General features: G+C 38.8%; 1 protein-coding gene across 10 annotated transcripts in view; it reads left to right on the top strand.

Moving 5' to 3' along the window:
- Positions 1-23,917, top strand: part of LOC139690215 (uncharacterized) — a 309,365-nt gene that overhangs the window by 96,631 nt on the left and 188,817 nt on the right. For 5 of the 10 annotated variants that reach the window (XM_071587521.1, XM_071587520.1, XM_071587516.1 and 2 more), the window contains exon 1: positions 12,831-13,708. The exons of 3 other annotated variants lie outside the window; for them this stretch is intronic. In XM_071587521.1, the coding sequence (XP_071443622.1) occupies positions 13,566-13,708 (143 nt within the window). In that variant the 5' untranslated portion in view covers positions 12,831-13,565. Of the gene's footprint in view, positions 1-12,829; positions 13,709-23,917 lie in introns of those variants that run through there. 2 more of the 10 variants (XM_071587522.1, XM_071587515.1) reach the window with 1 other exon arrangement.

Below are 23,917 nucleotides of genomic sequence, written 5' to 3'. Positions count from 1 at the left end.
CTACCATATGATACACTTTAAACATTAATATCAACTTTAAAAAAAAAGTAATTTACCGGTTAAGGTAGGTTTTGGAGGGGCACAACTACCAAATAAATATTTTGTGACTCCTAACAAAACGCAATCAAGAAACCTCCTCTTCACCAGGTCCTTCTTCATCTCAGTGTACTTCCTTCCTCCCTTCATCCCGTCCAACATCCCTATCCTGTTCCTGCCCTTTCGTCGTTTGCCTAATATTCTTCCCTCTATGACGGTCCTCAACATAAGCCTCCAATCTACTTTTATCATCCTGCTTCAATGACCACGTTTCCGCGCCGTACATGACTACGCCCCATGTCGAAGTTTTCATGAGCCTTTTCTTAACATCTTTACTCAACGTCCCTGTCATCAACTCCCTCCTCTTTGTGAAAGCCTCTTTGACTAGCGCAATTCTTCTCCTTACGTCCCTACTAATTTGACCGTGTAGGTCCAAAGCACTTCCGAGATACCTAAACTGGTCCACCTGCTCCAGTTTTAGCCCCCTTATTTTTTTCCCACCGTAGCTAATCGTTATGTTTAATTGTGAAGGAAACTTGCATAGGAACTGCATTTATATTTTGAGCGTGACCATAATGAAATCGGATACGATTCTCCTAATGTTCTACTAAAAGAAGCAGGGATTTGAGATTGAATCTGCTACGAGAGAAGGGTCTCGAGAGTGATGTCTGCAGCGAACAGGATATAAAATATGATATCTCAGCTTCTTTATAAATATGGTAGGCAAAAAGTATCCACAAAACCAACTTTTTCAGCGGTTGCAATTGCCATGAAAGAAGGCACTTTGCTTTTCCACATAAAAAGTTTTATTTTACGACCTAGGTTTCGTTATTTGAAGACATAGTGCACGTCTAAACATCAATAAGTCAATTTATTAAAAAAATTGATGAATTAAGGAATGCATGGGCTGATTATTGCCGTAGTCAAGTAGAATAATTAAATAATTCAATTCGGAAAAATATGGGCGACCAAAATATATTTCTGTTAACGCCAAGCTCACGCATCTTAACTATTTTATATGCTATGCTAATTTTAAGATATCCATTGATCAAACTATATGCTTACTGATTAAATATTTCTTTGAAGTAAAATCATGCAAAATAAACGTGATTTTCTGGAGCTATATTTCTTAATACTCTTCAAAGCTTCATTTCAGAAAAAGGGAAATATGCTGATTTTTCCATTATAGTATTACCACGGTTCAGGGGTAGAGCGTTGAACTACTGACCGGAGGGCCCGAGTTCGATTCCCGGTCATCTCTGGGTATCCAAAGTTCCACCCATGCAGGGAAAGGACCCTACCCTGATGTATGAATTTCACACGCCTTCGGGCTTACTACTGGGTGAGCTCTACCATCACCTATCAAACCAACTGATGGGTTCGGGTTGATTGCTGTGTTTATATTTTTTTTAGTGTTACCACGATAGAAAGATTCTGAGACCAGGGTGTGGATACGTCGGAAAGGTAGATAATTACATAAATATGTACTACGCATTGTTGGGATAAAGGGAGGATTTTTGGAATAAATCTAAAGGAGGCAGAAAAGGTGGATGCAGGCTATTTTGAAAGGCGATGGAATGTTGAAGACTGTGTCTAAGGGGAGAGCACGTTCGGCCAGGGAGGAAGGGGCAGGAATTGGTATCGGTTTGTTGGATGGAATAAGGGGAGGTAACATTTACAGGGAATTAAAGATATTGAGAGGTCAGGAGTTCTTTTGGGTGAGGCTAAGAACTGTAGGGAAGTTGAGTTTGTATCTACCCAAAACCTACGTATACGGTAGGCTACCAAATAATAATAATATTACGATGAATGCTGGTAATATTGCCCAAGGAAAAAAACAAATTCAACTCACGGACGCTGCAAATAAACCTCTTCCAGGCACAAAAACCTACCTGGATTTGTCCAGGCTGGAAAATTGATTCAAAGCCTGTAAAAACCACGAGGCATCAGCCACATTACCACTGTGGGATTTCTCTCAGGAGTATATTAAGGAACCGTGTTAAACTTATGAACCCATAGTCGTCATGATCTGGGTTCCCAGTATTTTGTAAATCTTTTTTCTTCCTCAAAGAATCGTGCCCCTTATATTTCGGCCGATGTACACACATACTCTACTCATGCAATAAATACAGTAATAATAAGTAATGCCCAATAAAGGTCAATACTTTCCAAATCCTCTTCTTCTGTCTTACAAGGGTGACATGGGGTTTTGAATAATATCGGAAATATGTCTTTGGAATTTTATAGGAATCTTCACTTGACTGATTGGTTATGTAAAGAGTTTCAAATGAATGTATGCATTGCTAAAATTATATATGAATTGGGTGGAAACCGAAGTCTATGACAATGAGAACCTAAGACTCAAGAACAATAAATATTCTTTACATGTTGAAGCACGTACGACACTGATAAAGCCTATTCTTCAGACCATATATATATATATATATATATATATATATATATATATATATATACACACACACACATATATATATATACATTATATATATATATATATATATATATATATATATATATATATATATATATATATATATATATATATAGTTGCATGTTCCAATGATGAACAACTCCTGAAATTATTTCGAGGGATTTTCCACAAAAATTCTGAAAATATTTATAATGGAGCTAAGACGGAATTCGGTGGTATAGGTTTTTCGCATGCATAAGGATGTCATCGAGAACCAGTTAAAAAGCTTTTCTGCCCTGTTGGAACTTTTCTACTCCGTTGTCAAACTTAAAACCAATATTCACGATACAAGTTTTACAAAAAGATAACCATATACGAGGGTCATCCGGAAAGTAGTACCCGTTCGTGAAATAAAGACACAAAAGTAAATATTAACAAACATAAAAAATTTTATTTGAAAGAGGATACTTTAAACTACTTCTCAACATAATCTCCAAGCAAATTAAGGCATTTGTCATAACGTGTGACAAGTTTCTGTATTCCTGCTGCATAGTCCTTCGCCGCCAGCTCATTGAGATACGCGAGGGACCCATCTTGCACAAATTTTTGCATAATGCAGATGGTGTTTAACAATTTCATGAACAATTGTTCGAGAAACATTGGGAAAATGCTCACAGATGTCATCAATTGTGACGCGCCGATCGTTCCTCACGAATTCGTCAACTGAGCTCACCAGTTGGTCTGTAATGACAGACGGTCTCTCCGAACGCTCATCGTCGTGTGTGTTCCCCCTCCCCATGTTGAAGTTGCGACACCACCGCCGAACAGACGACTCGTCCATTACATTGTCTCCATACACCTCCTTTAATTGGCGATGAATATCACATGGGCGAACGTTTCTTGCATTGAGGAATTTAATCACTGCCCTCACTTCACAACTGGCGGCGTTCTCAATTTTTTTAAACATTGTAAACAATCACAGAAACAACACAGGCAATGCTAGCGTCACGCAACTTGGCTCAGAGAAGGCAGACAAGCCACTGAAGCTATCTGACCTCGTCCAGCGGCTACTCGCGTCGTCAGCACTTCATGCGGCACGAACGGGTACTACTTTCCGGATGACCCTCGTATTTCGTTCAATGTGGGACGTGCTGATAAAACCAATTACTAAACAGATATAAAAAACGTGTTTTTCGTGCAAAGTGAACGGGGTAATCAAAATTCGAGGTTTATAGCGCTGATTCCGTCACGGAAGTTGTTATTATGAATGCCCTATTGGAGGAAATCATTAACATATACTTCTTACCAATATTTAATGTTTATGTTATAAGGTATAAGATATAAGCGCCAAAGCAGGAAATGGTTTTCAATACATTGGATTAGGTGTTGGGTGTTCTGAGATGTTTCCATTCAGTTATTCGCACAAAAGAGTCCCATAATCTGTAGTCGTATGTATTATTTCAAATTTAATGTATATGGTCTGATTGTAAAAAAGAACTTATTAGGGCACACACACATTCAAAAATGAGCTCATTTATTCTGAAGTTCTCTGGGCAAATAACATTGGGTGGGTGCTATTTCAGTACAAACAGCTCCTTAAAAATAAAATTTAATAATTTAGTTATCAAGTGGGAAATACGAGGCATACTTTTTGGTTTACAAGGTTTTTGTTTCGTTGTCAGTTCTCTTGTGTTTTGAAAATACAGTAAAAATTTTTCAGTTCGATCAGTAAGTATGCATCTCTATATCAAATTATTTCCTCTTTAATCTGTGTCTAATTATCAAGGTACAGAATAAATATGCAGGGGTGATTCAGCTGGGTTTGTTGTGATTCAAAACCAAATTTAATGCACCGGAAGTCGTGAGACGGTCTCCAAAGGTTTTCCAGAATTACGTCTGTCCCAAAAGTAGTATGACTTATTTTTCGCCGAATAGACGGACGGACGGGCGGCGGTTTTTCTGACTGGGTTCGAGAGAAAGGAATCTCAGAAAAGGCTGGAGGCCGGTGTGACTTGACTCTCAGACTTTGCGCAGATCGTTCGTTTGCAAAGCCTCTATAACGTGACCTCGTTACGCTCCGTCATGAACCGGTTACTGGAACAGCACTACATCATCAATTTTTGGGTGAAACTGGGTAAAACCGGGCAGGAGACTCATGACTTGCTCAAGGCAGCTTATGGTGATAACGCCATAGGTAGACATGGTGTTTTTGAGCGGCGCAAGTTGCTTCGGGTGGGTAGAGAAGTTGTTGAAGGCACCGAACGTTCAGGACGCCCTTTGACCTCAAAAAGCTACGATATTGTTGCAAAAGTGAAGGCTTTGTAGGACAGGGATCGTAGATCAAATGTTCGCATTGTTTCTGATGAATTTGGCATCCCTAAAAGTGATGTGCATCGACTTGTGACCGAAAACATGGGCATAAGAAAGGCACGCGGATCTGCCAAGAGCTCATCGACCATGTGAGTGGGGATCCAATTTTTTAGACAATACCCCACCAGACTTCTTCTTCCTCCGCCTCAAATACGTGCTCAAATGACGTCAACACGGTTCGGTGGAAGCGTTACAGCATGCCGTGACGAAGGAGCATAGCAGCATTCCGGGCTCCGCCTTCCAAAAGGTGTACGAGGCGTGGTAATCTCGCTGGCAGAGGTGTGTGAACACACAAGGGTGCTACTTCGAAGACATTGTGAGGAAGGAAGGAAGTGAGTGTATCAACTCTGGCAATCATATTTTTTTAATCTTGTCAGTCCTACCATGGATAGACCTTGTATGTTAAGCACAGGGTCGGAATGTTCCCCACCTTGGAGACTTTTCTCGTCGTAAACTGGTTCCTTTCCAGCAGCTTCCCACCCGTTGTTATCCCTGTAAAGATGCACGACTGGTGGTCTCGCGTAATCCTTGCACTGGTAATCCTGTGTAAATAACCCTTTTTCTTCAAGGCTCACAATCAAGTTTTTAAGGACCGTAGGAGAATTTTAAGTGAGTTAATGATCACCGTTTTTTCATTCCCGTTGGTGTTTATTTTCAAATTCAATCCAACTTCTTTTCATGAGGAAACATATCGCGTATCAGAGAACTTACTTGCGAAGAAATCGAGAGAAGGCTATTTTCATCGCCTGATGTCACTCTTCTTTTTCGTGAAATGTCGCCACGCAATTGTTTCCGATTCTGCACCCGTTCCTCTCCCATGCCAAGGCCGTGCCTCTTGCGCGATCTCCTTCTCCCCTCCCCTCGTAAAAGTCTAGGTAAATGATCTCTCCCGCTTTGTGCTCTCTTATTGTGTTCTCCACTCAATCTCCTCAGGCATTCCCTGCTCCCACCCGTGAACTTGTTTTCAAGGAGTGACAACAGCTTTCTATGCTCATCTAGCTCCAGACTCACGTAACGAAAAAACTGCAGAGCCCAACTCAACTAGCTCATGGGTATACGTAACTACATTAAAATATTTCTGTGCTCGGATGTTATCGAAATGGTTTTGCAATCAATGAGCCAGTTTATTTTCCTTCTTCGGTCCTTGTAGAATTCTCAGAGAAATATAATCAAAAATTTTTTTTGGTTTCATTTTCATCGTAACCACCAAATTATACATTTTATTAAATCATGGTTAGATATGCTCCTTGTGCTGCGTATCAAGTTCGTAAAATAGTTCTCCGAGCTCATTTTCATAAATTAACTTTTGCATTTAAATATTAAAACTTCATGTCAATTTAAGTCTTTATTATTTTTTTATTAAGATACATTGTTTTTTTACTTCAGTCATAATGGATTTCTACAAATTTAAGCCTGAAAACATCGAATATACATGTATCTTTATTATTTGCATGAACGACATGCTCTCTTTTCTCAAGATTATTTTTCGGCTATAAACTGATAAGTACACAACTATATCAAGATTGTGAAGTGATGTGGTTGTTGAAAATAGTCTATTTGAGGCCGATACTTTGTGGAATTCCATTGTAATGAACAAGAAAGAATCAAAAGAACTTTGCGTTTCCACATTTTTTGAGATTATTTGAGCATTAGACCACGGAAATTTGCCCAAGTCGTTTGATAGGTGCCAGAGTTATCTGTCGACTGGTTCATTGAGTCAATATATCTATGGGACTAATCTTGATGCTTTTTTAACCTTGACAGCTGTCCACGTTTTAAATTATTCTCATTTGCCTTCCTCTTCTTTCTCACATTAACGTTGACAGTTTCAACCCAGCCTCTTTTAATTATATTTATCAAATTTGCCCGTTCTTTTTTTCAGTTTTTCAGACTCTAATCAATATTCTAATGAGGAAATACGACAGTACCATACTAACTATAATCTTCCCTTCCTCCGCACGCCATCAATCGCCATGCTTGCTGAACCATTGCACCTGATATATATATATATATATATATATATATATATATATATATATATATATATATATATATATATATATATACACACATATACATATATATACATATATATATATAGTAATATATTACTAAATGCCTATCCCCTCATGCTACGTATATACCAGATGTGACAGTTTCGTAAATTACTGTCTTTTCACCATTGAATTAAAGAGGATTTAAGGCAGCGTCCTAAATCAATTAGGTACATAGATTGAAATAACTCAGATTGGCCTTATATTTAGCCGCATTTTGCAGTCGAAGGTTAGCCTTCTGAAAAATGTTTAAAATTGTGTTCCAAATTTGGGCTAAATTTTTATTATTCAATTGTTTTTTATACGTGAACTCTCTCAATAATGCGCTTGACTAATTGTGCCAATTGTCTATTTTCCACTTTATCTTCTTTCTCCATTATTCATGCTCTGTTTCATTATTTCCACACCTCTAACTTAGTGGCAAGATGACGCGCTGGAAATCATCCTGCCTTGAACTCTATTAATACTCCTTTTTCCCGCGTTGAGCAACTCGTAGTTGCCAATAAAATGAGGCGTTTGCATCATTGGATAGGCTTTTTATGGAGCGATGATCCAATGATTAAGCTTATATTATTTTTTACAACGCCAATAGTATTTTTTCGCTGTTTCACAGGACCTCCGATTGACGTAAGAAGTACGTCACGAAATTCTGTGACTGAGTTTTCATGCTTGATAAGTATGAGATCGCGACTAATGACTCTAGTACTGTGTAATCAAAGATGTGTGGTTTGATACTGTTCCAGTAAAAGACAATTATCTCCGAAAATAACTTCAATACCAGAGTTAGTGAATGCCTCGTTTTCATTTTGGCGAGTAAGTTTTTCGCCGTATTACTATAAGAAAATGGTTTAATTACATATATTTCCTTCTCTTTGCATATTCTTCCTCCAAGTAAGCTCCCGTCACAAAGCTATCCCTTCCCTTGGGTGTTATGATGGTTCCTATATCATTCAGCTAAAATCCGTTATATATTACTTGGAGATGAACAAACGTTAATTTAGTTTCACGATCCTTTCTCTTAAGTATCTTAATCACATACATTTCCTTTGTAGTCCATTTGACGGCTATTACCACGCCAGTTTTTTTTACAGCTGGTTCCGAATAAGTCGATGGAATTGCCTAATGTCCGTGCGTATCGCGATTTTTTACACTTCGGAGGAACGTTTACTGCGTAATATCTCGCGATACTGTTCCGTGGCATGGAAAGGCTGTGTGGAAGGGGTCGAAGAGGGTAGAGATGGGGGAAGCATTGTGTAACGCGGGAGTGCCATTATCTTTCCTCAGTTTTCCTATTTGCCCACCTTGGTTGCTTCCTTTTCCATATCTTTCCGCCGGTAAATAGGTCTCCACGCAAAGAGATGGCGTCGATGATCATCTTCTTCGTTTCCTTTATTTTATCTAATGAGATGACCTCCGTAGAAAATGAAAAGGAAGACTGCTTCGTCGGGAGGCCACTCTCCCGGAAGATAGCTAGGAACTGAAAGTAGCATGTGAAATAACTCTTTTTATCTATAATCACGGCCTCTGACTCCATTTCCCTGGGTTAGCGATGTGTAGATTTTTTTTACCTGCGCGAACACCTCATATCTTACGCAGTTCACGTATCACACCATGTGATATGTGAAATGCGAATTTCTGTGTGGGAATTTATTCAATTTTTTTGGAATTATCAAACTGGAACTTAGCAAGGTGAAATATATTCTAAAGTTTTAGAAAAGAAATACACGTAATATTTAAATTCAGCTGCATATTAAAATTATTATATTTTCCTATAGCTTCATCACTTGTAATATCTTTCCAGGTATCAAATGATTTTTTTACTTAAAACGCCAAGTTTATGCGAACTAATTTACTCTGAAAATAAAAAAATGAATCTTTACTAAGTAGAAAGTTCAGTGCAGCGTTATATGCTGGTGAATCTTGACGTTACCTAATCTATAGGACGTGTTAAAAAGTTATTTTTAATTTTGCAAACAACTATCGTATCAATATAAAATTGGGATTAGTGAACCATGACCATGAATGACCATTTCGAATTGGCATTCTTGGAAATACCGGAATCCTTCATTTCATAATCTTCCTGCGTACCAGTGCACCCTATTTTTACACTGGTTAAGAAAATCTACTCTACGAAATAAAAATCATCTGTTATGAAGTTGAAAAATATGTGTAAATTCATCAGAACGTATACAGTAATAAATGCAGCCGGGGGCATGATCCTGAGAGGTTTAATTCTTCTGTGAAAAATTTCAGTTTTTCATTATGTTAAATTTGCATTTCGCCTTGGCGTATTTCATTCATTTTTTAAAACACATTTTGCCTTTAGGAAATACGTGCGTCGGAGGATTGGTTATGCCTTTCCATACATGGGAACTCCCGAGTTTAGAGGCTGGCGAGACAATAAATCACGCACTACATACGCGCTAATGCGTATGTAATTTTCAGCTTGTTTAATTAATACTAAATGATATTATTTGCATTTCTAAATTTCACCAGTCAGTATTCATCTTTCGCCATTCTTTGAAAACTTTGGAAAGCATTCGAGAATTATCGATGGACATTGCGTAACTTCTTTCTTAACCAAGGTCACGCTATTCACTGTTGTTCTGAAAAAAAAATTTGAAACAAAAAAAATGAAGTTCTCTCGCAATGTTTCGTATGCTGCCTTCGCGTTCTTAATTATCCCTTGCGTCAAAGCGGTATCATAATTTTTGTCCTTGTCACACCGCAAATCACGATAAAAAATGTTTGATGGGAATTGAGGAAACTTATCCTTCACTATTCGTTCTCCATCATTTTCCCATTCACCCTTTGACTTCAGGTTATCGAATGTCAATCACTTTTTTATGTTCTTGTAATTTTTAGTAGACCTTTTAAAAAGCTTGCTTCCGGGAAGTCCCTGATGTATCAGTATTTATGCATGGGAAATTACGGAACATCTCGTAATCAGACGGGGAAGATTTGGATGATATCGAATGAAGAAATTCCGAATTTGTATGTCAACCCTGTCGCTATTACTCCCTCACGTGGATGGTGGGTGAATATAATTTTGAATGAAAGTTAATTATAAAACTTATTTTGATTTTTGACTTGTATATTATCAATTAAATATTCTGGGTATATGATAAATAAAGAACAGGAAACCAATTGTGCCTCCATCAGAAAATTGGAGTAATGAAACTGCTTCTTATGACGACTTGCATGAATGCATTTCATTGCCATTTAATTTGTTGTTTCCACTTTCTTAGCGAAAATCTCAAGTTGGGAAAAATGCTTACGTTTACGATAACGTATTATTAAGGGGTTTTTAGAAGCGTTTGAGTCATTAGGGATGGTAAATTCTGATAATTAGTGAGATCTTCCGTTACTAGTAAGTAGGGTTCATGCAAGCGAACGTGAGCTCCATACATTTTTCCGCTCTGTCTTACATTTCAATAAAGCTATAAAAATGAGTAACAAGTACGGGGTGCGGCAATATAACTTCCTTTTTTGAAAGCTCTTTGCGTTTGAAAAAAGGAAGTTATGTTGTCGTGCCCTTTGCAAGATGTTTAATTTTAGTACTATTTTATTTATTTCTTTGTATAGTGGTGAGAAGAGTTCCGCTAGAGCAATAGGTTTACAGGTATTCGTGTGTGACGATTACAAAATATTTTAATTGCCTTTATTGGATAATAAAATCAAATTTACAAATAATATTGAAGCATTCAGATATTTGTTTTTGTTCGAAGCGATTATTATTAGGAAAATAATGTTCATATTACGGCATTTTGCTTGAAATTAATTGAAAGATCTCGTACTGACGTTCCATAGGCCCGAATAAAAATACTGATAGGTAAAGATTATTGTGAAAACTAAAGGGTGAGAGGATTAAAGTTGGACAAATGGCCAGATCATCCCGTCAGGTCAATGAAAGTGCCCTGCTGGGGTTACTAGTGCTGAATTCCCATTGTTATGCTTATGCATTGAGAAAAGTCAGTATAATAATTGAAAAATCTGTGCTGCAAATTCCTTATAACCAATATCTAGTCTTTCTACCTTAAAAATAACTACCACATAAGGGTTAAATTGTACTAGATCCCTACCACCTACAGCGGTCATCCAGATAATTTATGATTATGTGCTGCTTCCATCGGAAGTTTTTCTGGAAGGAGGACTGGAATATTGTGTGAAAGTCTGTATTCGTTGATGAGGACGTCATTAGCTTGATGCATGTTTACTACGAAGCCAAAACGTCCTTCATCGGATGTTAATGCGATCCCCTCAAGTTTCCGGTCATTATTTCGGAATCGCCTATGGATACTAATGCGGGATTGTGGCATTGGAAAAAGGGTTGGGAATAGTAATGACCTCTCACACAATTATACAAGAATGAAGCTTGAAGAGAATAAACGCAAGAAAAAGGGTTATCATTGTAAAATAATTCTGGTAGAAAACATTGCCAGGAGACTCCACGGGGTTGCTCTGCTTGCGGGAAAGAACTTGTCCGGCTTGTATGGCGTCAGGAGGCTCTTACCTCGAAGTATACAACCACCCACAACCACTATAACACACCAACCCCTCGCTCCTTCTGCTCTCGATGGGTAAAGCCGCCCTTCCACGCCCTTCGTCGCCTTTCATGCTCCCCGCCTCTACCTCAGCGTTGCCTTGCGTGAATGTTTCGCAAGGTCGCCTCCTCTCTTTCCCCTACTTTTTAAACTCGTGTCCCCTATTACTCTCTCACCCTCCTACCACTTGTGCCGCTCAAGCTTTGTGTCATACAGCGGGGAAGAAAATCCAACGATTCATCCCTCAGGCTAGGCTAAGACATTAGGCTCTGTCATCATTTTTTTCGGGCGAGGAGCCAGCATGTCGATTCCTTCACGCACGCGAAAAAATGTTAGTTGGCGAGGGTGGAGTCGGTCGAGTTCTGCCGAACGGTACTCGGACCGAATTCTCTCTCGCCTTAATCTTTCGTCGCCCGCGAAACTCCCGTCGTCGGGCTTTTACAGGTGGTAACAGGATGTTTGCATGTATTCAGATGACAAAAAGAAAATCGAGGCCAAAATCGTTCGGCACCCGACATCGTTTCCCCCCGTGATCCCATAACGCCCAGTAGTCTGCCAGTTCAACGCAAGGGGAGGTGGACGTGTAAAATGGATTCGCACCTGCGGGGATGAGATAAAACGAAAATCTAAAATACTGGTGGGTACTGCCAGCACAAAAATTGGCATCTATTTCCCGTTCTCATTCCTTCCACTCGATTCGTCCACCGAACATGATAACTTTACCTCTTTATTTGTTCCCACCCAAGCTCGCCAGCCTCTCCACGCGAAATTACTCTCGGTCACATGTCTCCATCAGTCCCGCGAAACGTTCCGGTGCTCAAGAAAATTATCCCGCAAAATGGAATTTACCTGAGCCACTACGCGCGTGATATGCGTGGAAGTCCCGTGCACTTGTGAATTGCCTTTCCTCAAGGGAGAGAATGAGAGAAGGTGAAACGAACTTGAATGAATGCCTTTCAGGAGGAGGAGGCGGGTCCCAGTCATCCGAAAGGGAGAGATAGTTTTTAACGCAAGTGAGAGCTTATAGGACGGGAGTTTTTAAGTTGAAGATAGATGGGGGAGGGCTGGGAGCGAGGGAGAGGAGAGATTGGAGATCTTTCACTCCTTAAGGAGTAGCTTTCCTTCTTCACCCCCTCCTCCCACCCCACCCTTCCGCGCTCGCCTCTCACCCCCCACCATCTCCCGAAGTTGGAGCCCCTCTCGCCCTCCAAGACGGTCTCTCCTCCTCCCACCCGCTCCACTCCCCCACCAAAGTCTCTCTCCCTTTCCCCGACCCGTCCCTTCAACATCTCTCAACTCTTCTTTCTCTCTCTCGCCATCGGTGAGGTAGAGATAGGAGGAGGAGGAGGAAAAAGGAGGACACCGCTGCCCTCGAGGGCCCCTAACCAGCAAACCGACTCATCACTGTTCTCTTGGCTTCAGTCCGCTCCGCACAACAACACCTCCCACCTACGCAAGCACCAGCACGCCCTATTCTTCTCCTGCTCCCTTCGAGACGCACTCGTAACTCTATATGTAAGCGCTTCTTGCTTCGAGGATGAGCGCGGCACCTTTTAAGTGACTGTCTCTTGCGAGGTGACCAGAACAGCAAGAGTGCGCAGGTGATGTGCTACGCCGGTGTTACACAAATTAATTTCCATTCGGACCACCGGGTGTGCTAGAGGTGTAATCGGCGAAGCCTGGACATCTTGGACCAGTAGGACACATGCTTGCTTATCCTCCCAATATCTCTCTCTCCCTCCAACTCGCCACTCTCCCACTCCCACCCCAGGGAAGGCGGACTGCCGCCGCACGCAGTCGCTCCATTTGCCGAGGCTTCTCAGAACTCTCCAGGTTCCCGCACGGTCGGCTTTTATGAAATTGCTTTGAGGGAGGGCGAAAGGAAAAGTATTCCTACCGTCCACCTCCCTCCCTCGTGAGTGATCTCAAGCTGTGTGCTGATTCGGCCGGTGGTGCTGCTTTGTGTGCCCAGTATATCTTGTTGTGTGCCCTCTGGATATCTTGTTTGGAGAGAGTGAGTGCATCTTGAATCGTCTTGACATCGCGGTTTTTGAACCCTCCTTCATCGTGTTAAATGTTCGTTTCGGACCATTGCCGTCTGTTGCAAAAGGCTGCTTCGTGCGATTCGGGATGGCGACGGTGCCTGGTGTCACCGCAGCCAGCGTATCAACCATTTTGACCAACGGTGTGACAGCGGGAGTGTCCGTGGGCGTTGCCCTCGGCATTGTCTCCGGCCTCTTCTACCTGACCTGTGCCGGGGTACGATGGGCGGGGTGAGTTGAAAGAATGATACCATTTTGGCGTGCACACTCACAGGTGACCTTCAAGGTAGGGAGAGGGAAAAAGAACTAATGATAAACATGTCCAGGCCTTCTCCTTTGGAATTCAGGGCGGGAATCATCGCTGCCAGCGTGCGTGTTATTTCGCCTATATTTTGACACAGCATAACTCTAGAGTTAGGAGTTCTTCCACGTTTTCCATCTTTCTTGCGTAAAATTATGAATACGCGAAACGGAATTTGATTGTATTTTAAATTATTTTATCAGTAAATTCTTTCCATAGTGGATATTTTCTATTTTGTCATCTTTGCCAGGGATTGTCTCAAAGTCCATATGAGGAATTAATTTGAGCCTTTTCTGTATGCGGGCATCTGTAAATTATCCAAATTCATTACTCTATAATATCTAGTTTCGCCCTGGTTGTTTTGAGTCACATTCGTTCCCACTTGAAGCGTTTCACTCCATGCTTCGTACATACTTGAAAAAGGTTTAAGGTATTATTATTATTTGATATTATTTCGAAGCTACTACAGGGAGATCAACGGCGTATTCGCAGCTGCTTTACCAATGATGTTACCACCGTTAAAAGGAAGTAATTTCAAAAACCGAGGTTTTTAAATGTTCATCATTAATTCTGTCGTGGATGGAACGTTATTTGTCGCAATGGTCAAATAATATCAAAGTCGTTATGATTTATTGTCGAAAAGAATGCACTGATAAATAATGAACCATAGCATATTGCTGGTATATTGTGAATGAGACACTTTATGTATGCTATAAATTTCAATTTTTCTCAAAATAGTGCTTCTTTACACACAGTTGAGGAAGTTACTAGAGTAGGCTATCTGTGATAGGTAACTGAATCTAAGTAATGCCGTCGTCGGAACAATTCAGAATTATTCCCGAGTATTTAATGAATTATATTTGCACTTGGACAATGCTACTGACGTGGGGGTGAAGTTAACACGGTGAAATTTCAATTCAAATCAAAATTGAAATGAAAACGCCCCTTCTGAATTTAGTATTGACATTTGACGTGGAGAGATGAACGCGGGTCACACATACTACGATTATAGCAGTTATCATAATCAGATACCTTATGCTTCCAGACACGTTTGGCATCGATAATATTGATGCGTGCATTTAGTTGTAGGATGTGCTCGCAAATGGAATGTTACCCGAAATAGGCATTTGCGTGGTCATTTCGTGACTCACGCATTTACGAGGAGAGCACTCGTGTTTGGCTGGCGCTACGTCAGTTCTTGTTGTTTATCCTCCTTGATAGTAGCATCACGGATGAAAGCGTTCCCCAAAAGTTAAACTTTGCTGCGCAGTTTTTTCTTTTCCTCTTCGACTCTACTTTGTTTCTTTATCTTTATTTCTAGAATCTGTCAAATCATTATGCACTTCTGCCTATTTGGCAGTAAAGTCATCACAATGTCGTCGATTGTTTGGAATTTTGAGCATAATATCCGTTATCAGCGTAATTTCAAAGATAAATCTCATACTATGAGCAATAGTTTGGCATCTACGCTCAGTCACTAAAATTTCAGTTGATTACATTTTTTAACGTTTACTTTGAACTCTGCGCATTACACTCGTAATTTACTCATTTGGATGTCGTATTAGCAAAATTAAAGCTAGTTTTTAATTGGCATAATCAGTTAAAGTGTTTTTTTAAGTTAACATGTTAAATTTACCTACAATTTATCGCTAGTACTGTTTAATATTTCATATAATTATCAACTAATATGGAAAAACTGGTTTATTTTTTGGCGATGACTTTTTTTATGAAACGCAGTATCCCAATCATGTGATATACTCATACTGGCGTACGATATTCTTTCTAGAAAGTAGTTAAGTTACCGGAATAATCTCTAAATCTTATGAACTGCCATTGTTTAGGCATCTTTATGCCACAAGTGATACTCTTGTGCTATTTCTTTATACGAGTACGATATTCATTACAATGGGGTATTCTTTTATGCCCATAGTGGATTGTTGAACGCTCGGAATATCGAAGTCAGTGAAAATTTGCGAAATGAAATCGTATGATTATTCTTGTTTGCTTCAAGTGACTCGTACTTTTATTTTTTATGAAGGAGCCCCTTGTCCGGTAGGAAAATATTTGAGTGTCAATCTTTCAATTCTTGGTAATAAAATAACTGGCTTTTTCCATATTCTCAGGCTAAATAATTATCACCATGCATTAAATTATTTTGTCACTCAAGTTTTTTTAAATAAAATTTATATGGAATTGTTTTCACTATGAAATTGTTTTCATCATTCCTTCATCACTTACGTTTTTCTCGTTCTTCTATATATTCTCAACAAATAGAAAATTTTATAATTTGTGAACAACATTTCTAATTTTTCCATCAAATGCATGCATCAAATTTTTTTCTAATTCTTAGTCTGTGGAATTTCCAAACCTAGGTTAGGCTTTGATCGAATCATGTCCCATATTCTTTCATTCCTACAAAATAATAGCCTATCTCATTTTATCATTCGTCACTTCTGTGTTAGATGAAAGATTCAATTAAGTCCTCGCTCGAGTGATGCAGAGATGCCTTTCGAGACTGGTGTTGGCATTTCCGTTCCGGTTCCGATGGCAAAAGGTCGAAATATTCCTCGGCCTTCTTCGTCGTTTAATATTTGAGAAAGCGTGCCGTCATTACAGTAAGATTTTCTTTCCATACGATCGCCCGTGCAGCGCATAAAAGTGAAGTTTAGAGAAGGGATTTAAGTGCTTGCTAGCTTGTACTCTCCCCTAAGGAAATCATTTATGAGATGCCGACATTTCTTGTGCCTTGGTCAGAGGAATAAAATATGGAATGGAGAAATTGTTGGTTACGCTAGCTCTTATGTATTCCATGCTACTTATTCAACGGACCCCACTGGCCTGGTTTACACCGTGCAGTATAAAATCTGTCAATTCCCAATCACGTCACCTCTATCTGAAACGAGTAGAAATAAAAATATATAACATAAGGTGTGATAAGAGCTGGCTGACTGTGTCACTGGAAGGCTTTAATTTGAACAGTAAATTGATATTAAATCTGTTTACCGTTATAAGCAGTTAAAATAGATCACTTGGATATTCTCTCAAGAAAAGTTTTTCGTTTTAAGCTTCATTTTTTATAATTTAGGCCATTGGGATATTTGTTTGTGCTTGCACTAATGAAAACAAAAATTCGACGGTGAATACCGTTTCTCTGTGTGCATTGGAGTGTATTATTGTACATATCCGTGAACGTAAAATAACATATAATCAGCGATCCAGTTTATCGATGGTCTTCGTCTACCCACGAAATTAAAGGTTATGATAAACTTCCGGCTCACCCGTGCGAACATCAACGAAGTGAAGGGATTCAATAGTAACCGGAAGTATGCCATGAGAAGAAGTTGGTCAGGCAGAAGTCTAGGAGAAAAAGAGTAAGTTAATGAGACACCATGTGTTATTTCGTCTCTCCATTTTCTCTCCTAATCTGCTCTCAAGATTGACATTCTTGACGTGTTTAATGCGGATATTTAAGTTATCACGTGCAAGCCTCAGACCTTTGGTTTTTAGCCCCATATCAATCACACGACTCAATCGATCGAGTCGGGATTCTTGCCATTCACCCGTGCTGAACCACCTCTTTTCCCATCGGTTGAGGTTCACATACCATGCGGAGCAAGAACGTCTTTTTTTCAAATGTATAATTCATACTACGCATACGTTCCGTGTCATCGTTATCCATCCTTGATCAACACACCACCGCTATCCTTTGCCCGGACTTGAAATTTCAAACATGGATGAGCAGGAATGGTCCCCTTGCTTGTATTAGTACTAGTTCTCTTCCAGTTCATGATGCAATAGCAAGGTCAGACCGAGGAAACTCCGCTGAGGGAAACAGATTTTTGACTGCCTTACCCAACGACGCGCGACTATAGTGCGAAAACACGTTTGTAGCAATTAGCGCAGGACGTTTTCAAATGCAAAGCAAGGTCTCAGGTTGCGCACAGAATTTAGTTCAAAACAAAATAACTGCGTAGTTAATTTCATTATTCTTTTTCATTTCTAATGCGAAAAGTTTATGCGTAGTCCACCGCAGATGAATTTCATTAATAACTCTATTTCTGAGGCATTTCCTCGGAACAAGTTTTGACAATTTGAACTGAGTCATTGATGTCAAGTTATTCATCTTAAATTGGCTGCTATTAAATGCATGCTGGTTTCAATTTATAGCTTATGAAGTAATGTCTTAACAGTACCCGGATGACTTAAGCTAATTACTCTTTTAAAGTGTGTCCCAGTCTAATTACGGTAGGAATCCCGCGTAAATTGGAATGAAAATCAAACAAAACCCGTGCATTTAACGCTCAAATTTGATCGCTTTGCCAAATTACGGATGATGCATGTGAAAGCGTTGCGTATTCGATACCTCTTTTCTAGCCTACAGGAATGAAGGTATTTCCCATGCTTAAATTTCATTTTTTATGTATCTGAAACGTGCTTTTCGTTGACAAGATCCTCCACACTACCACAAGGCAATCATCTGTAATTTTCATGCATAGGCTGGTTTTTTATTCAGCATTTTAAGAAAATTTTAAACTTTAAATATGAAAAATGATTTGGTAATAGGTCTGTGAAGCCGTTTTTTATAGCAATCATAACCCGCGTGAACATTTCTGTTGACTTCTAATTTGGCGGTAGGGTCATGTTTACTGTCGTGGTCGCCAGGTGTTTTCTTTTAATGGACACATGTAATTCGTATTGCAAATGTTTGGGAAAAATCGAGTGATTTGAAAGTTTGGCGGCCATGACGGAGGACCTTAATATTTATCCTTTAACATGTTGCAGAGGAAAATTTGCACGTTAACTTGGTGTGCGAATTGTGTTTGTCCGATTCCTCCCTACTGACTGAAATGGCGACGGAGTTATCGTAAGAACCAATTTTGATTATATTGGACATTTACTTCCAGCCGTATTAATAGTAAAAATAGCACTTAAAACTCCAGATTGAAATATTTTTCACTCGACATGCGTCATACCTTGGTTGCATATTTTCATGGTTTATTTAATTATATGTTAACGTCGCTAAAATATGTTTACCTTTAATAAGAAGAAGGAACTGTAAAATATTCAGCTTTTATGTTGAAAGGGAAGAGCTGTGGTCAAATTTAAGATTTAACGTCTTGCAGTATTCATAGTCTGGCGTCTGTATCAATGAATGCCAAGTTTAAGCCGTGGCCCATATCTTTTTTTTTCGTGGTTGATCATTTTTTATGTGCAATGATGTGCAGAGGGAGAATCTTAGGTAGATGGTAAATTCCGGTTTTTTTTCATTACAACGTGACCTCTATATTCTAAAAGCTTATCCACCATGCTGGGAATATAATTTAGCTCACTAACCGATAAGTGGTCAAACTTGATACTGCCCAGAGTGATCTGAAAAGTTCATTTCGTATGGCAAAGTATAATTGCTTCCGTTTTCAATTTTGCCTTAAAATGTGAAATTTTTGAAGTAAAATATTTTTTATTTGAGTGACATGTTATATTTTGAAGAACTACTCGTGTGTTGATTGATAGCATTACTTCAATTGTGACCGAATGATAATATTTTTCAATTTCCTACTGATTGTGACTCCAGATGCGCTTTCTGCCCTTCATATTTTTATTCATTGGGGACATGGTTTTGAAGACCGAAAAATTTGCTAGTTAAAATTCTCTTAACACGTCTCATCTTCACGTGCTTTGGGCTGCGAGTCATTGTTTGAAGATAATCCCTGATTTAAAATCTCTTTGGAAGCTACCTGACATACATGTATTAATTTTTGAGATATTAATGTCCGTTTCTGCAATTTCTTAATTATTGACTGTGCTCTTCGTTTTGGATTATCTTAATTAAGTTATATTAAATTATAAATATTATGAGAAATAAAAGATTCGGAAAAATTGCGAAGTGAGGAAGCGAAGACTGGACTACCGGTATGTCGCTAATATCTCCCTGATTAAGCTCTTATTCTAATTTCACGTTTTCACAAAATCATCATTGATTTTATCAAAAGTTTTTTTTGGAATGCTAAGTTTATTGCCAAGTTTCATCAGTTTCTATTTCCGAATAAATGAATGAATCTGTTTGTCCTAAGAAAATGGAGCTTTTTCCATTCACTTCGTTAGGGTCATCTAGGGACCGCATGCCAATTTCAATTCCTTCTCCTATTTAGCGTTAAAAGTTACTGTTGCAGTATATCCCGCAGTTTCTTAAAATTTGTCCTTCTCCTCTTTGGTTTCTTTTCCTCGAGTATTTTTTCATTATTTCATTTTTCATTATGTCTCTTGCTTCTTTCTTCGGACCACTTAGGGCCTGTTTTTTCTCTCTCTTCTACCACGATACCCCTACAATTTCAACTTGCTATCATTAATAGTCTTTCTTTCCCTCACATCTTCTTCTCTTATGCTCTTTCTTTCCAAACTTTTGTATCCAAATATATATATATTATATATATATACGTATATAAATGTATATATACATACGTCTATATATATATACATAGAACCGTCTAGAGATCCATTTCATTCTCACCTATCCAACCAATCTCCATTTTGATGAACTACTTTCTATAATTCAATTGGATATAAAAATCTACTGCCAAAATTCATATTAAAGATATTTATCACTTATGGTAGCTGATATTTAGTTGTAATACTTGCCAGTGCGTATATTAAGAAGTAAGAAACCATAACCTTAATCTATAGTTTTGTTTCATTCTGTGAGCATACATAAAAACACTCGCTATAGCTATATTTGAAATATGTATTGATTGAGTTTTAATTAAATTAAAGTGTCTGACTTTCAACTTTCGAAATGACTGAATGAAACTAATGTAAGAGGAAAATGTGAGAATTGAGTTTATCGGAAGGATAATTAGACATTTATACGTGAAATTATTTTGCCAAACACCACATATTCATTATTATAGCCAATTTCCATGTGTTACTTATGTATACATGAAGTACGCACTTAACTTGTGCATCGGAAATATATAACTTCGGTTGGCAATGAAAATAATTCAAACTGCGAATAAAATGTAATAGTTTTTAGGTAGTGATTGGGAAACGATCAAGATAACTTATAGTCGATTAATCGCGAAAAGCATGCAAAATGAGGCAGAAATTAACGTTACTGTTTACGTCTTTACAGTTTTTATGAATGGCATCTTCTCATCAGAAATCCATAACGGCATTTTATATACAGCTTTCTTGAAAGGGTCCCATCATACCATCTGTGTCGATTTTGAAAGTTTCCTTCGTCGGCATTTTATGGCACATAGCGAAACTATTGCCGTCGTGACACTGGGTCACAGGAGAAAATTTTGGAGAGATCCACAGTGTAGTCTTTTCGAAGGTTCCTGTTGGAGGGCGCGTCCGGCGAAAGGGGAAGTGGGAGATGTCCAACCACAAATCCGGTATCGAGAAGAAAAATATTTTCTTTATTTATTTCTTTTCGGAATACCCCGACGGAAGGAATCCATCTGGCTACTGGATGACCTTGAACCGGTTGTGCTCAGCACTTTCCTCGGGTTGTTAACGAGACGTGGGTAGTTGCACTTTAATCACTATGGTTTTCTGACAACGACAGATTGATAACCCCTACCCTATTTCAATTTTGCCAGCCTGCATAACTTTTGTCGTCCATGGCAAGAATTTCATCTCCTCATGGTATGTTTTTGAGGTCCACATATTTGAAATATTTCAAACAAAATACTGAAAGTGAGATCCTGGAAAAAATGCTTTTAAAACGGCTTTCACAGCTGCTAATTCATGTTTATTGGTGACATACACTCACGCACACACACGCGTACCGTGAATTTCTTAGCTTAATGTAAATTTTATGTTCGACTTTATTTTTATATTCTACAAGCATGAGTAAATTTTTTTCCAATTCTAATCTCGACTGTTTTTTGGAGAAGGTGGGGCGGTATTGTTCCGAAAATAAACCGATGCTTGAATTGTCTCTCCTAACGTCAATTCGAAAGTGGCTTATTGGAATTCTTCCGCCTTTTGCGAGCCGTTTGCTCTGGGAAAAAAAAGAAATCGTATTTCATTTGATTTTTTGTTACACCTTTTTATGCTAGTTAAAATAAAGGATATTTTTTAAATTCTAATTGCGAATTGATGTTTCTAGAATTAATGAAAAATTAAACTCATTCCATGTATAGCTTCGTGATTTTCATGATTTCTTTCGTCATTTTCCGCTGATTAAGTGTTGCATGAGCACCATACGAGCGTATCAGAGTAAAAGCATCGCTTTTTGCCGTGGATTATCTCGGAATAATGAATCAGTGCCAGTGAAATTTAATGAGTCCCTTCACTCTCTTAATTTAAACTATAACCACCTGGTAAATAATTAGGTCGGGAGTTATTCTATCGATTTTTTGGGTAAGGTCGATTTATGCGACGAATTTATCTACGAAATATATTTTTGAAATTTCTGAGCGCAAGCTTCTTCCAGAAAGTTCCAAAATGAATATAGGTGACGGATAAAGCCATAATTCTATCGTTATCTCTGTTTTGCTGTTCTTCACTTTTCTTTCGTGCTACTTCATTTTTTGACTATTGATTTATGTAACGTTGACTTGTCAGCATCCATTTTCCTTTTTAGAATAAATTCAATCAAAATCAACAGCGCATAACAAATTTAAACAGAAATATTGATTTGTGGAAGTATGGAATCAATGAAATAAAGAGAAATCCGTGGTAATATTTCATTCTAGTTAATTTTTAATGGAACAGTTTCGATCACTTAAGTGATGAAAAAGGTATACTGTATTCTGCGGTATAAGGTACTTTATTACCTTCCAATCTTCGGTTTTAGGGTATAACCAACAAGGTAATCCTCAGGAAATATTTAGAAATTTCCAGGACTAGGTGGGAATTCTCTAATGAAAACTTCGTTGCAATTTTCCACAGTTAAAACTTTATTGCCGACCATGGTTTCGATACACCATGGTTTCGATGGTCGGCAATAAAGTTTTAACTGTGGAAAATTGCAACGAAGTTTTCATTATGTCTCGATTCCACAACATCACGCCTGACTCTTCACTTTTCGGGAATTCTCTAGTTACCAAATGGAATTCCCATTCGCATGTCCGTTCCAGAGGCATTCCGTAGGAATGTAATAGTTTGTCCTTGGGATAAATCGCGGTCATTGCTCACTTCATTACCATAGGATGCGCGCTAGTATTACGTAGTCATCCTGCGGGCGGTATTCTATCTAGTTCTAGATGAAGTTCATCATCAGAGCACTACCGCATATACCCCGCGACATTCCCATTGAGAAACTTAGAGAGTAGTATAGGTTGTCGATGGGAAGATATACTACCTTGATCAAAAATTTCCCGGAATTTATTCAGAAAATTAAAAATACAAGTTTATTCATCTAAATCTATATTGTCCCCTTCAAAGTAATCCCCATCGACTGCAACACACTTATGCCAGCGCTTGATCCAATCCTCGAAACATTTTTTATATTCGGTTTTCGGTATGTCCATCAGTGCTTCCTGCGATTTTTCCATTACTTCCTCTCGGCTGCTAAAACGCGTTCCCCGTAATGGTTTTTTAACTCGATTGGACAGAAAGAAGTCACAGGGAGCCAAATCAGGTGAATTCGGTGGCTGTTGGATGGTATTTGTTGCATTTTTCGTCAAAAAATTACGAATAATGATAGCACTGTGCGACGGTGCGTTATCATGGTGCAAAATCCACGAGTTTTCTGCCCACATTTCTGGTCTCTTTCGGCGAATTGCTTCACGCAAACGTCTCATAACGCCCAAATAATACTCTTTGTTTACTGTCTGGCCTTCTGGCAAAAATTCATGATGCACTACACCGTTGTAATCCATGAAAACCGTCAGCATTGCCTTCTTTTTTGATTGAAAGCGACGTGGTTTTTTTGGTCTCGGCTCATTTGGTGAACGCCATTCACTTGCCTGATGTCTGGATTGCGTGTCGTACTCATAAACCCACGTCTCGTCTCCAGTAATGATCCTTTTGATGAATGTGGGATCGGATTCAGCCTCGCAAATCATGTCTTTTGCGACGTCAACACGGTCTCTTTTTTGCATGAAATTGAGGTCTTTTGGCACCAACTTTGCTGCTACACGACGGAAACCCAAATCATTAACCACAATGTCTTGGGCGGATCCATAGGCAAT

The sequence above is a fragment of the Hetaerina americana genome, unplaced genomic scaffold, assembly GCF_022747635.1.
Source record: "Hetaerina americana unplaced genomic scaffold, ioHetAmer1.1.p SCAF_3, whole genome shotgun sequence".
Taxonomy (NCBI): domain Eukaryota; kingdom Metazoa; phylum Arthropoda; class Insecta; order Odonata; family Calopterygidae; genus Hetaerina; species Hetaerina americana.
This window is presented reverse-complemented; position numbering and strand designations above follow the sequence as displayed.